This window comes from Bos indicus, chromosome 1 (assembly GCF_029378745.1).
Source record: "Bos indicus isolate NIAB-ARS_2022 breed Sahiwal x Tharparkar chromosome 1, NIAB-ARS_B.indTharparkar_mat_pri_1.0, whole genome shotgun sequence".
In the NCBI taxonomy this organism is placed as follows: domain Eukaryota; kingdom Metazoa; phylum Chordata; class Mammalia; order Artiodactyla; family Bovidae; genus Bos; species Bos indicus.
In genome coordinates, this window is record NC_091760.1 from 91799791 (window position 1) to 91815820 (window position 16030).

A 16030-nucleotide genomic window follows, 5' to 3' on the forward strand; every position below is an offset into this window, starting at 1 on the left:
GGGATTGTGGTTCTTGCTTCTTCTATCTGCCCTCTGATGGATGAAAGTAAGAGACATGTGTAAGCTTCCTGGAGGGAGGGACATTTTGTTGTTGTTCTTCAGTCACTCAGTTGTGTCTGACTCTTTGCAACTCCACGGACTGCAGCATGCCATTCTGTGTGTGTTGTGCTTTGTTCAGTCATATAGTTCAATTATAATTATTAGTGGATTTTGGAGAAGGCAATGGCAAGCCACTCCAGTACTCTTGCCTAGAAAATCCCATGGACGGAGGAGCCTGGTGGGCTACAGTCCATGGGGTCGCAAAGAGTTGGACATGACTGAGCGACTTCACTTTCACTTTTCATTTTCATGCATTGGAGAAGGAAATGGCAACCCACTCCAGTGTTCTTGCCTGGAGAATCCCAGGGACAGGGGAGCCTGGTGGGCTGCTGTCTCTGGGCTCGCACAGAGTCGGACACGACTGAAGCGACTTAGCAGCAGCAAGGAGATATCCAAGGACTTGGGCAAAGTACTTGAAAGGATATTATTATACAGCTTCGCTCTGCTAGTCCCAACCCAGAGCTTATTCAGACTCCTGTTTACTGGTTGTTCTTTGAGCAGCTTCCTAATAGCCCACCCTACGTATTCAAGTAAAGGTTCCTGTGTTCAGATACAGAAAGCTCTCTTTGTCCAATAGCCACTCTCTATTATTCTGTTCTTTGTATTTGATCAACTTACTGCCTTTGGGCATGAAGCAGGGCAATTATAGGGCTCACCTTGTTTGTCTTCCTTCAGGAATCTTATTTCTAGATTGCCTATTGTCTAATGTCCAGGAAAACCTTTGTTTCATACAGCTTGCCCTGTTTTCTAGTAAGAGGGTAATTTTCAAAACAGTTGACTCTTCTTTTTTTTCTTTTTACATTTTTTTATTTATTAGTGAAATATAGATAATTTACAATATTGAGTTTAGTTTCAGATGTACAGCAAAGTTAATATTTTAAAAATATGAGAACTGGTTGATTCATTTATTATTGTTGTTGGTCTTCCTGGATTGATATTTGTTTTTTTCCTTCTCTGCTATATTGGCTTTCCAACTACATATGCGTATTTTTTTTTCTGGGAAAAGTGACTTCTTACATTCGTTTAATGGCCTATCTTATTTTTCATTTTTAAAGAACTTTCCTTGCTTTATTATTACGTTTATTATTTTTTGTGAAAATGGTATCTTCTCAAATTATCATACACATTAACAATTTAAAGAGGTTCTCTTTTCTTTGAATTATCTCTTTTCTTAGGTGTTTATTGATTTTTTTTTTTTCAATTCTCTTTTAGACTTCAACTGTTTGGTACTTCTTTATTTCTCTATATGTAAAAATAAGTGTGAGTTTTGTTTTGTTTTTTTCCTTTTGTGTCATAAGGCAGGTTTGAGTAACTTTGAGATGACTTCATAAGATTTATTTCAGAAAAGAAAGATGTATATCATATGGGAATTGGGGGCTGGAAGTTGTCTTACTGCAAGAATGAAAACAGTCACACAGATATTGAAACTTGCGAATGTGTGTTACCAGTTGGAAAATTCAGGCCCTTCAATTTGGCTGGAGTAGAAAATGTGAGACAGAGAAGAGGCAAACCCTGAGGGAGAGGTAGGGTGAGAATCACCTGTGAAGGATCCTGAATATCATCATATGACATTTGGATTTTATGCTGAAGATGATGGGAAACCTCTTTGACTCTCCACTGTGAGGTGAATCTGTTCAGTATGTACTACTACATGCTCAGTATGTACTTTTTAATCATTTTAAGTATTTTATAATATTAATACCAAGTAGAATCTAAACTAGTAACTAAGCAGTCTAGAAGTTACTCCTCTCACAAAAAACACAATATTAAATTGTAATTTTGCTGAAGTGAGATAAAAGAGATAGACTTCAAAGCAGAAAAGTATGGGAATGTCCTGGCTTTTGTCTCTGGCAAAATTTGCCTAATCTGCTCCTTTTTTTTTTTTTTTCTGGAATGCTATTCGCTTTATCCCCCCTGAAGGACTTCTATTCATTCTTCAGACTCCTGAGAAAACCTTCTTGGCTTCTAAAGGATTTAATTGTTTTTACCCTCTGCTCACTTTTCACCTTATTTAGGCCTCCATTATAAGACTTAGGGCTTTACCACAACTGTGTGTTTATGTCTTTTGCTTTCTTAGCTCTGCCTTGGAGCTAGTCATTTTTTTGGTTATGAAGTGGTGTAAGGAAATTACTCAAGTCACTTCGGACTGTTTTATTATAGATTAAGTGACATCCATTGATTTGGGGGGAACAAAAATGATCTTAATACATGTGTATAAATAAGTTAGGTATGTTCATGCATTCATTCAAAGAAGAACAGAGAGCCATTTAGAGATTGCAGTAGCCATGATGTGTGTGGACTTGGTCCCATATCTGCCCACCTACAGCCTCCCCAGTAAGGCTGGGGCTGGAAGCAGAAACTTATTTCAGAGCCTCTCATGCCATCAGGATTCCAGTTTGATCTGCCAAGGAGAGGGATTCAGAAGAAAGTCAAGGAAGTGTGGAAGATTTTTGTGCCTCTAGTAGGGGAGGTAGAAGAAATACAGGCTCCCAGACTTCTGATCAATTCTGTCATGGTTCTTTAAGCCCTGTGAGTGGTGCTTAAAGCAGCAGCAATAAAGTCTCCAAGAGTGCGTAGAAAGTTGGCTCCTGGGTCCTCACAGGTGCCTCCTTTATGTTTCTCCCACCCTAAGGTCAGTAGTGGTTTCCTACAGTTACTGATCTCTGAAAAACCGTAGCTTCACTTTTTTTGTATAGTAGCCCTTTCAATAATTTTGGAATAATTTTTATGCTTTAAAATTCCCTTTGCTTTAAATACTTGTGTCTACTGTAATGCATGGCAGAAGGAATGTTGGCATTAAATAGGATGGTGGCAGTGGAGATGGAGAAGTGCCAGCTTGGGGCTGTATTTTGCAACAAAGCCAATTCAACTGGCTGATAGATTGGATATAGGAAGTAAGGTAAATAAAAGGATCAAAGAAGATTCCTGTTTTTAGTAAGAGAATCCAGAGTATTTACTAACACAAGGAAGAATTTTGAAGAAGAGCAAATTGGGCAAAAAATATAACTGTGGTGAAATTTTATCTGTAAGCACTTAGGATGTCATAGAATTCCTTCTAATAATGCCTCTTCCTTTATACGATTAGTACAGTTGAAGGAGGAAAGAACAAATGAATTGGGTTTAAAAAATTGTGTTCTTTAGAAAGACATATTAGGGTAGTGGCTATAAGTGTGGGTTCCAGGATCAGACCACCTTATCAGAAATTTGTTACTTCAGAAATTTTATTTAGAAAACCAGTGGGAATTCCACAATAAACACACATGTATCCACCACCCAAACTGACTAGGGAGGATGTAAAGAAATGAGAAGAAAATCTGATATAACTCTCTTCCATTTTATTGTATGTGCTTCAATTCCTTTTTCTGTTTAAAAAAAAGGCAATAAAACAAAACAGTTATAGTGTTCTCTGTACTGTTTCCCTCCTACCATGAATCAAATTATTTACTTTTCAGTCTGTATTTTTATACTTTGAATACACATGTTAGTCATAGGTATATAATTTTGTACATTTAATTTTACTTTATTGTTAGAATCTATGCATATTATTCTGCAGAATATACATATGCAAAATACATTTTTTCAAAATTTTTGTGTGTAGCATAGGTATACCTGGCACAGTGGTAAGCTCCTGAAAAATGTTAGCTGTCATACGGCAACGATGTTGGATATAAGAATGAAGGAGGAAACAGACAGAACAGGCTCTATCTTGAGAGCAGGACTCCATCTTGGGCCGGACTCTGGACTTTGAGCTATATGCCCAATATCTATGGAAACAACATATAAACTGGAAAACCAGGCCCCTGGAGGAAAGAACCCCAGGGCTTGTATCTAGACTCTTCATCTCCTAAAAGAATACCCTAAATATCTGTGTAACCGAATAGAATCATACATTCTATTATGCTTATTGGGGTATGACCACAGGCCTATTGATAATTGTCCACTGTTAACTACCTAGGCTTAAGGTGTATGAATCACAGGTTAACTTTGATTGTATGTTTCTTTTCCTTTGTTCAGACTAGTTTCAGGGAATTTGGGTTTCGGCATGTACACATAGGGTATATAAGATTTTCACAAAAACTGGTCAGGGTCCTTGGCTAAGAGGAGAATCTGCCTTGGGCCCTCCAGTGTAATAAACTGCACTCCACTATCTACATTTTCCTGTTGAGTGAATTTGTTTCCCGGAACACATAGGCACAACAAGAACACTCTGCTTTAGCCTTAAAGAGCCTGAAGGAAGGCCCAGTGAGTTAGCTATGTAGCCTGAACATTTGGTGCCTTTAAGCCATCTCTGCTCTGTCAATATCCTTGTGGCAAATTACACTATTGGGAATCCCTCTGAATCTAGTATTGCCAATAGTTAATCTGAAGTGTTATATTTTATTTGGCTATGAAATCCTAGAAGAGTGATCCCCAACCTTTTTGTTACCAGGAACTGGTCTTATGGAAGACAATTTTTCCACGAACTATGGCTGGGGTCGAGGGATGGTTCATATGGTATTGCAAGCGATGGGGAGCTGCAGATGAAGCTTCACTAGCTTGTCTGCTGCTCACCTCCTTATGTGCTGCCAGGTTCCTGGCCATGGACCAGTACCAGGGTTTTGGGACCCCTGTTCTAGAAAGTAAAACTGTGTTAATCATCTTTATACCTCCAGCCCTTAATGCAGTATATTGCCTAGAATAGGCTCTCTGTTAATGTTTGCCGAATAAGTAAATAAGTGAAATCTGCTAATCATGCAATAGAGATCCATTAGCAATAAAGAATTGGCATTTTCTAGTATATATTTGAGGGAACAAAACTCCTTAGCATTAGAGGTGACACAAATACTGTTACTTGATATTAGAGGTTGGCACAGACTTTAAAGCTAAATGGCTAAAACGAGGTCTGCATGTTTGAGAAAAGAATGGAAGGCAAAAAAGAAAAAGATGATAAAATCTTACACTATGTTCCTGAGCAAGGCTTATTTCTGTTTGGGTGTAATATAAAATACAGATAAATATAAATAAATCACACAATTGCACTCATCTCACACATCGAGTAATGCTCAAACTATTCCAAGCCAGGCTTCAACAATAAATGAACTGTGAACTTCCAGATGTTCAATATGGATTTAGAAAAGGCAGAGGAACCAGAGATCAAATAGGCAACATCTGCTGGATCATGGAAAAAGCAAGAGAGTTCCAGAAAAACATCTACTTCTGCTTTATTGACTATGCCAAAGCCTTTGACTGTGTGGATCACAATAAACAGTGGAAAATTCTGAAAGAGATGGGAATACCAGACCTCCTGACCTGCCTCTTCAGAAATTTGTATGCAGGTCAGGAAACAACAGTTAGAACTGGACATGGAACAACACACTGGTTCCAAATAGGAAAAGGAGAAAATCAAGGCTGTATATCGTCACCCTGCTCATTTAACTTATATGCAGAGTACATCATGAGTAATGCTGGGCTGCATGAAGCACAAGCTGGAATCAAGATTGCCAGGAGAAATATCAATGATCTCAGATACGCAGATGACACCACCCTTATGACAGAAATTGAAGAAGACTTAAGGAGTCTCTTGATACAAGTGAAAGAGGAGAGTGAAAAAGTTGGCTTAAAGCTCAACATTCAGAAAACTAAGATCATGACATCAGGTCCCATCACTTTATGGCAAATAGATGGGAAAACAGTGGAAACAGTGTCAGACTTTATTTTTTTGGGCTCCAAAATCACTGCAGATGGTGACTGCAGCCATGAAACTAAAAGACACTTTCTCTTGGAAGGAAAGTTATGACCAACCTAGACAGCATATTGAAAAGCAGAGACATTACTTTGCCAACAAAGGTCTGTCTGGTCAAAGCTATGATTTTTCTAGTAGTCATGTATGGATGTGAGAGTTGGACTGTGAAGAAAGCTGAGCACCAAAGAATTGATGCTTTTGAACTGTGGTGTTGGAGAAGATTGTTGAGAGTCCCTTGGACTGCAAGAAGATCCAACCAGTCCATCCTAAAGGAAATCAGTCCTGAATATTCATTGGAAGGACTGATACTGAAGCTGAAACTCCAATACTTTGGCTACCTGATGCAAAGAACCGACTCATTTGAAAAGACCCTGATGCTGGGAAAGATTGAAGGCGGGAGGAGAAGGGGATGACAGAGGACAGATGGTTGGATGGCATCATCGACTCAATGAACATGAGTTTGAGTCAACTGTGGGAGTTGGTGATATTCAGGGAGACCAGGTGTTCTGCAGTCCACAGGGCCACAAAGAGTTGAACACACTGAGTAACTGAACTGAAAGATAATTTATTACTAATACAGACTAACAACTAATTCATTTTGTATGTTTATAACAAAACACAGTAAAACAATGATTTTTACCTGTATTTAATATTTGTAAATGGGCATTTTAAATATTACTGTGTCACTGCACATACACATTGCATTTATGAATCAGAAAATATTCCTTAAAAGATGCCTTCATTTCATAGTATTCAACTATGTGCAAATATTTAAACTAAAATATAAAATATTCACTTGTATTCTTAATGGACATGATGTACCAATTTTTTTTTTTTTTTTGGTCACTCCAAATCACAACATACTTTTCTAAGTAAACCATGTATCAAGTCATGTGAATAGTACATAAAATGTTGTAAAATAAAATCACAATTGGGTTAAATATAAAAAGCACTAGATTTTTGGTGGACATCCACATATTATAGAAATTAGGCCTTCAACCCTATATAGTAATTAAGAAACTAGAGACACATGCCTCTAAATCAATCATTCAAAATCAGTCACAACAAAGACACTAATAATGAATTAATTTACAATGAAAACATTTCCAAATCACAGATGTAATCTATTTTGAACAATATTCAACACTGTAACAGTTCAGTGCAATTTAATAATTGGGACACCCCTTCAGAGAGATTTATTTTTTAATCAAACAAATTTAAATAAAGAAATTGTGCTCCAATTTTACCCAAAGTTAATTTCTAAATCTTTATAAATCCTCTGCTTATCACCATTTTTTAGGGCTATATTTTTTATTTATTTTTATTATTTGTTATTATACAATTAAATTTTACTCATTATAAAATTTCATATATCTAAATGTTGCTATACTGCTGACATGGCTAAAACTATTTCATGTTCCATATTAACATTCCAAACACATATGAAGCTATCATCAGTGATGTGTTGATTTTTCTACATGTCTATAAAAGCAAATTAGCCCTTCAAAGTGTCTTAGAAAGCTTTTTTTCTTTTCTGAATACAACTGCATTCATATTCTAAAAGTAGCAAGTTTGAATATGTGGGAAATATTTGCCATTAAACCTTCCTATGTGGAATGTAAATACAAAATCACCTAACAGAGTCCTAGCTTAGCTTCTAAATGGAATTATGTATAACATCTTTGGAATATAATAATGTGAGCTACACTTAACCATCTGGGCACTTTGTTTCCTGCAGACTAATTGCAATGTGTAGTAAAATATGTTGTTTCTTATTAAACAGGTATGACAAACTTGTCTTTATAGACCAATAGCATTTTCTCTGACTTTCAGAATAAGGTGGTCACTTGCAGCAGCTTGATATAAAGGTGGACAAGTCAACATTAATAAAATACTATCGCATATACTGAAAGCATGATTTAACAATGGCTAACAATTTCAAAAGATAAAACACTCCAAGGAGTGTCCACCTGTGTTATTATTATGTTGAATAAATAGTCTTTGAACAAATTAGAGAGTTAAACTTACTGAGCAGGCCAGATAATTAAATAATTACACATTTTGATTGAAAAAAATATGTAGGTCATTAAAATAGAGACTCTAACTTCATTTCTGTAGCTAAGCTTCTGTTCCAATGCCAAGTTTGTACTTTAATTAGAACAAAAGACCAACATTAACTTCAATACAACATAATAATTCATGATAATGATTGTATATTAATCTCTTGAGCTTGCTGGAATATAGCACATGACATATGGCATGGTACAGGCACCTGTGTGATCCTTTTGGGACTGAGGTCCTACATATTAATTAGCCCCTGGAAAATAAAGTCTGCTTTCTTCTGAGAAAAGCTACTTCAGTGCTTATTGGCTTAAGACATCAAAGGGATTTGAAAGAATGTTGTTAGGTTCTGCCTACACTTGTTAGAGCTTTGTCTAGATGTAGGTTCTGCATCTAGAATCAACTGCAGTTAGCTGAGTTAATTCTTGACAGAGTCTGAGAAATTAGAGTAGTCATACATTTCTTTGGCCTTGATTGTATTTTGTCTAAAAAAAAATCAAAATTGCCATTTTGGTTACACAAAACTGCATAACTATTTTAATTCAAATACAAAATAATCTAACCAGAACATATTAAAATTTGAAGTAGCTTTTTGTTGAATCCTACCTGAAAGTGCCTCAATTTAATCCTTTGCCTTGTAAATTCAGATATCATCTGAGTATGAGATTCTAAATGTCTTTAAGAAATATGCCATCTCACAATCAGCCAGCTCTGAAGATTCTTGATGGTCCCAGGAATGCTCAAGGCACTTCAGTGTACATCTTTGAAGGATAATGGAAAGATATTACAGAAATAAAATTCTGGCTGATTAACAAATAAATGTACATTGAAAAGACTAGCTACTAAAATTACTTTCTCATAGTTAAAAAAAAAAAAAAAAAGCCTAATCCTATTGCTAGAGTATATCTAAAAAGGGAAAACAGAACTGAGTGAACATTGTGGTGACCAAAATAGGCTAAGTTTAAGAATTTTCTTTTGCAACTCCTCTTTTACATTTACCTCACTTGAAATTCTAAACTGCATAAAATAAACCCACTTAACTGAAAAGTATTTACACTTGATGGGGAGCTTAAAACTCTTGGAAGTTTAAGTTATTTCTAAACAGCAATTCTAATGAGTCTTTTTAAGCTAGGAATATAAACTCATGCAAGAAATACAAATTTACTAGCGCACCTAGGCAGAATATTTCTTTGCTCAAATATCACATGTCTATTTTTTCTCCTGTGTTGCATCCATGCTCCTGTAATGGAACTGTTAGGTTACTGATCTATCTTTTGTAATGTATTTGCCTTCCACTCAACACATGGATGGGCAGTTTAAAATATAATGTTATCGAGGGAACTTGTAGTTAAGGCACATTTAAATGGTCCTTTAAACCAATGAGATGACAATGTAATATCAATGAAAAAGTTTAGTTTTTGGAGTAATTAATCACACATTACCACAGAATGTCTCATGAGAACACTTTTGGCTAGGTCTACCAATTATGAAAATAGTTTTTCATTTGAGGCAAAGATGCTGATTCATCACTGGAGCATGGCAACAAATCATTTTATTTTTGTAACACCTAACTTTGCAATGGAAAAACCTATTATATGCTATACATTTTGAAAGTACATGTAATTTAAAATACATGTAATTTAAAAAGTCAATTAGTTATTCTGAATTTTAAGTATGATATAAAACTGAGGTTGTAAGTCCTAACACTTGGTCTTTCCCCCCTCCCCCAGTGAAGGTATATATACATTTTGAGGAGGAAATTATGACATAATTTTTCATCAAGTTGTTATGATATTCTACAGTGGTAGACTTATTTTTGTGCTCTTACTTACCTACTTATTTTTGTGCTCTTATTTACTTATCTTCTAATTTACCTACATATGTCCACCATTGTTGGGGTGGGCTACCATCATGAGGAATAATGTTGTTGGTTTCTTTAGGCTCCTTAGTTCAACCAGTGAAGTGGCAGATGACATAGTCTGATCCGTTGTGCTGCTGCTACTGCTGCTAAGTTGCTTCAGTCGTGTCCGACTCTGTGCAACCCCATAGACAGCAGCCCACCAGGCTCCCCCGTCCCTGGGATTCTCCAGGCAAGAACACTGGAGTGGGTTGCCATTTCCTTCTCCAATGCATGAAAGTGAAAAGTGAAAGTGAAGTTGCTCAGTTGTCTCCGACTCTTAGCAACCCCATGGACTGCAGCCCACCAGGCTGCTCCATCCATGGGATTTTCCAGGCAAGAGTACTGGAGTGGGGTGCCATTGCCTTCTCCAGATCAGTTGTGCAGTAATACATTAAAAATTTCAATAATGTCACTTTCTGTAACTGATTCTTAACTTTCTGTGGCACCCAGCATGAAGAACACAGGTCTGGACCCCAGTGGGCCCAGCAGAGACACATATATCAATCATCTTTATTAGCTATGGAACTTTGGGCAGTCACTCAACAAAATTTACTCATCTTTTAAAATAAGTTGGCATGAAGAGTCAATTAGAAAACAACAACAACAACATTAAATTGAGAAGCATGCCTGACTTGTAGCAGGCACAGACTTAGCTGCATCTGGGTCCTTTTTTGAGAAATACAATGGTTACTCACTCTTTCTTTAAAATGCCATTATTAGCAAAGCTAGAGGTATCTCCTATTATTGTGACCCTTCAAATTTTTAGTATGTTGCCACATGATATTTTCTCAGGAGGACCCAGGATTATTAATGTAGATGAGAGATCACTAAGCCTAAGGATCATTTGGGAAATCTTGCTAAAAATATAGATTCCAAGGCTCCCTTCCCCCAAAACCACATTTTGAGAAATACAGATTTAAACTGCCAATTTAATATAGGGGAAAATGCTCTCTTATAAAAGTATTTTGCTTAATACCCTCCTTCCTGAGCACTGGTATCATGTGGAGACTCTCTCTACCTCCCCACAAGTACACAGGCTTGTGCCCTTTGCATGAACTCCCTGGGACAGTTCTACGTATTAGGTATATTAAGAGAATGAACTAGTCCCTGATTGAAAAGCAGTGCTTCCAGTCCATCCAGCATCTGATATAGTGACTAGTTACCTAGAATATACTGGAAAAGACCATTTAGAACTCTGTTATATGAGAAAACAACCAAGCTTAAATTTTAGCAGCCCTTCTGCTACTAAAACTGCGACTCAATCCCAATTCCTTGACCACTTTGTCTGCAGTTACTGTACCTGATGGGGTGCTGATGCTTTCCCTGACTGAAGGTAATAGTCTCAGACTTGAATCAGAATGGCTTAGGCTTTCTTTTGACTCTGGAATCTGTACTTTTTCACAAAGAGCGGTATTCCAGGTGTACCCTGCCTGAACCCAAATTGCAGTGGTCCACATCTTCCACCTTTTCTTGGGGGAATAATCATTTATGATTCATTATGGACTGGCACAATGCTATGTGTGAAGGTTGGTGAGAAGTACCAGGCACCCAGATATTTCAGCAACGATTTAACCTAACTACCAATTCATTGAACATACTTGTTAATAACTTGCATAGGATTTTATTTACTTGGATCATTAGGGAAAATTTTAAATGATATAAATTTCAAGGAATCCTGAGGTAATCAGACTATAGCAGTAATGTTCCTGGTTAAGAGGTTCGTTTCAGTCAAAGATGAGCAGCATTTATACTTATATAAAAAGCCATTGAGGGGAAAAAGTCTTCCATGTCAGTTTCTTCACATCATCTTTTAAATAGGCTAATAAAAACATGTTAGTCCATAGTTAACTTCAGTTTCTAAGTATCAAATATCATATGATTTAGAAGTAATAATTACAGAATATTGAGACTTAGATCTGTGCAGTGTGGGTTAGTTAAATATACAATCTTTCAACAAAAATGTGCAAACACAAATATTCATGTTCTCAACACTATTGGAGTCTAAAGGAGTGAATTTACTTAGGATTTTGTTCTAAAATGATAAACTACCAAATTGATAACTATTTGTCTTTGTCTGTTTTAAACCCAGCTCCAAAGGAAGAATTTAAATGAACACACTGAAACTTGATTCACTATTTCTGATCCTTTAGTATAGGGATTCTATTATTTGACCTGACACAAATCCGTATGTGTATTCCTCCTGCCTCTTCTTTTCTGTGGAAGGAGAGAGGGCACTGACACCAAGGCATGTGGGAGTTTGGTTCTTTAGCCCCTTCCTGTCGCCATTTCTCAACATAGCAAATACTTTCAGACAAACACGTGCATTGATTAGAAATATATGTTGTAAGGTAGTTTCCTTTCTTATGTAAAATATGTGCACACAAGCAATTCACTGAAACTGAGTTTCTGCTTGAATTATCTAGCTAATTGCTTCAATTCTCTTCTTTGCCTTGAGCGTATAAACAATACTGATAGTAAGAACAGCTGACCCTTATAAATCAGTTAATCAATGCTGACTAATTCTTTCCCTTTAACTTCAGTTTTCCTTTAAACTAAGATTAGGTGTATCTTCATTCATACACAGCAAAGATTTAGACCTATAGGCATTATTTGTGAAGTTGCTCTGGAGGTTTGTGATAGGGACATGTGTTTGAATGTTGTGTTAGAGAAAAATAATCCACATGAAATATTCTGAAGATATGCTTCCTAAGAGAAATTGCTTTATCCAATACCAAATCAATTTCTAAAGGTAGGCTCAGAGTTTAAACACTTAATGGAATTCTGTGGTTTGCGGGAATAGTGGATACTAAGGCCATTCATTGGCCTTAGTGTGAAAAGCTTCATTTTCAACATGAGAGAAGAACTGAAGCATGGGAAAGAGACACTCTTAAAGTAATACAGTATTTTCTGCCTAAAAGTAGAAGCATGAATATATTATGTGTTGTCATCTCAATCACAAGTAAGGATAGAGAAGGAAAAAAAAAGTTTTTTCATAGAATTAAGGAGCTTTTTGTTGATCAAAACAACTATTTCATTCATCAGAAGTCCTTTTTGTTAGTGGCAGAAATAGCAATTTGATACTTTTTAAGATATTTTGAGTTTTCAAAGAGAAACTTTGCTACTTTCCTGTGGAAATTATATGGTATTCTGAGAAAACTGCCTTTCAGCAAGGAGTTCCAGAAAAGATACATGAATGAGGAGCAAAGTGAGATGCTTTCATTTTAGAGTAGCTCTATTTCAGTGCTTCCAACAGAAACAACACAGGAAGAAACACATATTTTCTCCCTCATAAGACATACATCACTCCTGAAATTTTTACAAAATCAACTGATACAAATGAGGGGTTTCAAAGCCAGTCACCTTATAAGTGGTTAGGAAAAAAATTTACAATTAAATTGCTCTGTGCAGCTACCTTGCGATTTTCCCCTGGAATGTTTATGGCTCTTTTTTTTTTTTAATTAATACTTAAAAAAATACATTTTCATAACCAGTGTATTACTACATCTAGTTGTGTTATAACAGGCACTTCATTTCATAAAATAGACACATTCAAAGTGGTTTTCGTCAACCAATCACTCAGTCAGAATACTTGTTGTTCATATTGAATATTTGATAGTAAAAGTTAATCTGAAACCATATCAACTGTCCATTTCTATTACAGAAGGTAGGTCATTAAATCTCTAACATAGGGAAATCATTTCTATTCCTACATGTTTTATCCATAGGAACAAAGATTGTCCAGAACTTCTTGGAAATTTTTTTCCCCAAATATTTTATACATATATATATATATATATAGAAAAATACAGCAGATTTCTTTTTAATAGATAAATCTTAACTATTATTCTCAATAACTTGCTTTTACATAATCAGAAATCTAGATATAAGAAAAATATTAAATGTGCAAAATGCTCTTTTTACATGTACATCAAAAAATACAAAGGAAGAATAGCTTTATACTTATATAAAAAGCCATTGAGGGGAAAAAGTCTTCCATGTCAGAAAATCTGGTGAGATTAGAACTTTAGCTTGAGGAATTGTAAACAAACTTTTTAAAATGCTGAGAGTTTTCTCAGTTCTTTCCAACTAAGACACTCTCAAACACATCAAGTCCCGCTTTGAAGTAAACCTGAGCTGCATTAATGCTGTTCAACACCTCTGACAGGGCTTCTTGAAGGGTCTCATTTGATGCAAGTGACTTGCAGTGCTCCCAAGCCTCCAGGAGTATTGAAAACTGGCTTGTCTTCCCATCAAGGTGGTACAGGATATTTCTGGGGGGAAAAAAAACAAAAACAAAAACACAGAATGAGTAAATGTTTTGGGTACCATGCTATTTTGTATCAAACATTGTAAAAAATATTTTCAAGAAACAGTGATGTTTTAAATAAATGATATAATTATAAGAATACAATATTATCGTTTTGAGGCCACTATTGAATGAATGGATTTAGACATTGATCATCAAAAGTTCCCTCTAGTGATGAGAGATATAGAACTAGACAGTATGTACCTCCTGATGGAAGTACATAATACTATCAGTGAGATAAACTATTTTTGCTAAAAAAGAAAAATGGAAAAAAAAAAAAACCCAACACTGAATCTGATGAAGTTTCTAATTGCTCATAAACACAAGGGACAGAAAACATAAAAATAATACGGTAGTGTGCCATCAGCAAAATACTATGAGAAATTCTGTAGGACAAATGGCCCAGTTTATTCAATGACCAAATTATAACAAGAAATGGGTGACAGAGGAACTGCTGGACCAGGGTTTCTCAGCCTTTCACTATTGACATTTGTTGGGAGTGGGGGCTGAGGTAGATAATTCTTTATTGTGGCAGCGGTCCTGTGCATTGAAGGATATTTAGCAGTATCCCTGACCTCTACGTACTGGGTACCAGTAACACCCCTCCCGTAGTTGTCCCAGTTAGTTTGAACTACTATACCAGAATACCATCAACTGGGTGTGTTAAACAATAACCATTTATTTTTCACAGTTCTGAAAGCTAATCCCAAGATCAGCATGCCAGTATAAACAGATTGTCAGTGAGGGGCCTCTTCCTAGTTATATTCTTCCGTGGCCTATTGCATGCGCACAGAGGGATCCCATGTCTTCTCTTCTTTTTGTAAGGGCTTTAATCCCATAATGAGGGCCCCACCTGTATAACTGAACCTAAGCTGAATTACTCCCCAAAGGCCCATCTCCAAAATATAGTCCCATTGAGGTTAGGGTTTTAATGCATGTCTTTATATTGGGAGAATACAAACATTCAGTTCATAGCTGTTGTACAAACCAATAATGTCTCCAGACTGCCAAAATTGTCCCTTACAAGGCAAAAGTGCACCCAGTTGAAAGCTGCTGCTTTAGATTAAAAGAAACATCAATCTATGCAGTAAAGTACAGATTTTCTAGGTCTTTATTCAAACAATTTTAAAAATGAGAAGTAGTATAAAATTGAATACTAATAAGGATTTGTTACTATTAAGAAACAATATTTTAGGTATGATAATGGTATTATCAGTATATTTTCAAAGTGTTCTTAACTTCTAGAAACACATACAGTAATATTTGTGAACGAAAAGTTACTACCTTTAAAATTTGCTTCTAAATATTTGGAAGGAAAAAAGGAGAGTGGAGCTATGGACATTGCAGGTAGATTAAGATTGACCATTATCTAATAATTGTTGAAATCAGTAATGTATTCATTATCCTGTTCTCTTTCTTTGTGTTTGACATTTAGAATATAAGTGTAGAGTATGTAGTATGATGGTGCTTTGAAATTTATCCAAATATCTGAGAAAGAGGTATTTGGCCTTGGGCAAGTCTAAAGAGATTCCTTTTATTAGTTGATAAGTAGAAAGAGATGCATTTTGGTAGAAAGGAATGGATTATTGCATCATTTGACTTATTTCCAACCCAAACTATCTGAGCTAGCTGAAATTCCATGCTCTAATGAGAGGCAAATATATACATAATTAAAATAAGGGCATTAATTGTCATGCTAGAAATGTAAGGTCTAGTGATAACAGATGAAGGTTTGCCACTGGCAAAGTTTATCATGGAGAATATTTCATCTTGAAGGATGATGGGAACTACCAGCTATAAAGGCAAAAGAAAGGAAATAAGCTAGAAAGTGGATACGATACCCTATGCAGGAGGAATTAGCATATGCAGAGGTATGGATTTATAAAACAGCTTACTATTCTTAGTGGATCGGTGCCAGTGCTGCTGTATGATCAGAGCACAA

General features: G+C 35.9%; 1 protein-coding gene across 5 annotated transcripts in view; it reads right to left on the minus strand.

Annotated features, from left to right (window-relative positions):
- Positions 1-6370: 6370 nt before the first annotated feature.
- NAALADL2 (N-acetylated alpha-linked acidic dipeptidase like 2) overlaps positions 6371-16030 on the minus strand; it is a 1369359-nt gene continuing 1359699 nt past the window's right edge. For all 5 annotated transcript variants that reach the window (XM_070802872.1, XM_070802828.1, XM_070802665.1 and 2 more), the window contains one exon: positions 6371-14053. In XM_070802872.1, the coding sequence (XP_070658973.1) occupies positions 13855-14053 (199 nt within the window). In that variant the 3' untranslated portion in view covers positions 6371-13854. The remainder of the gene's footprint in view (positions 14054-16030) is intronic.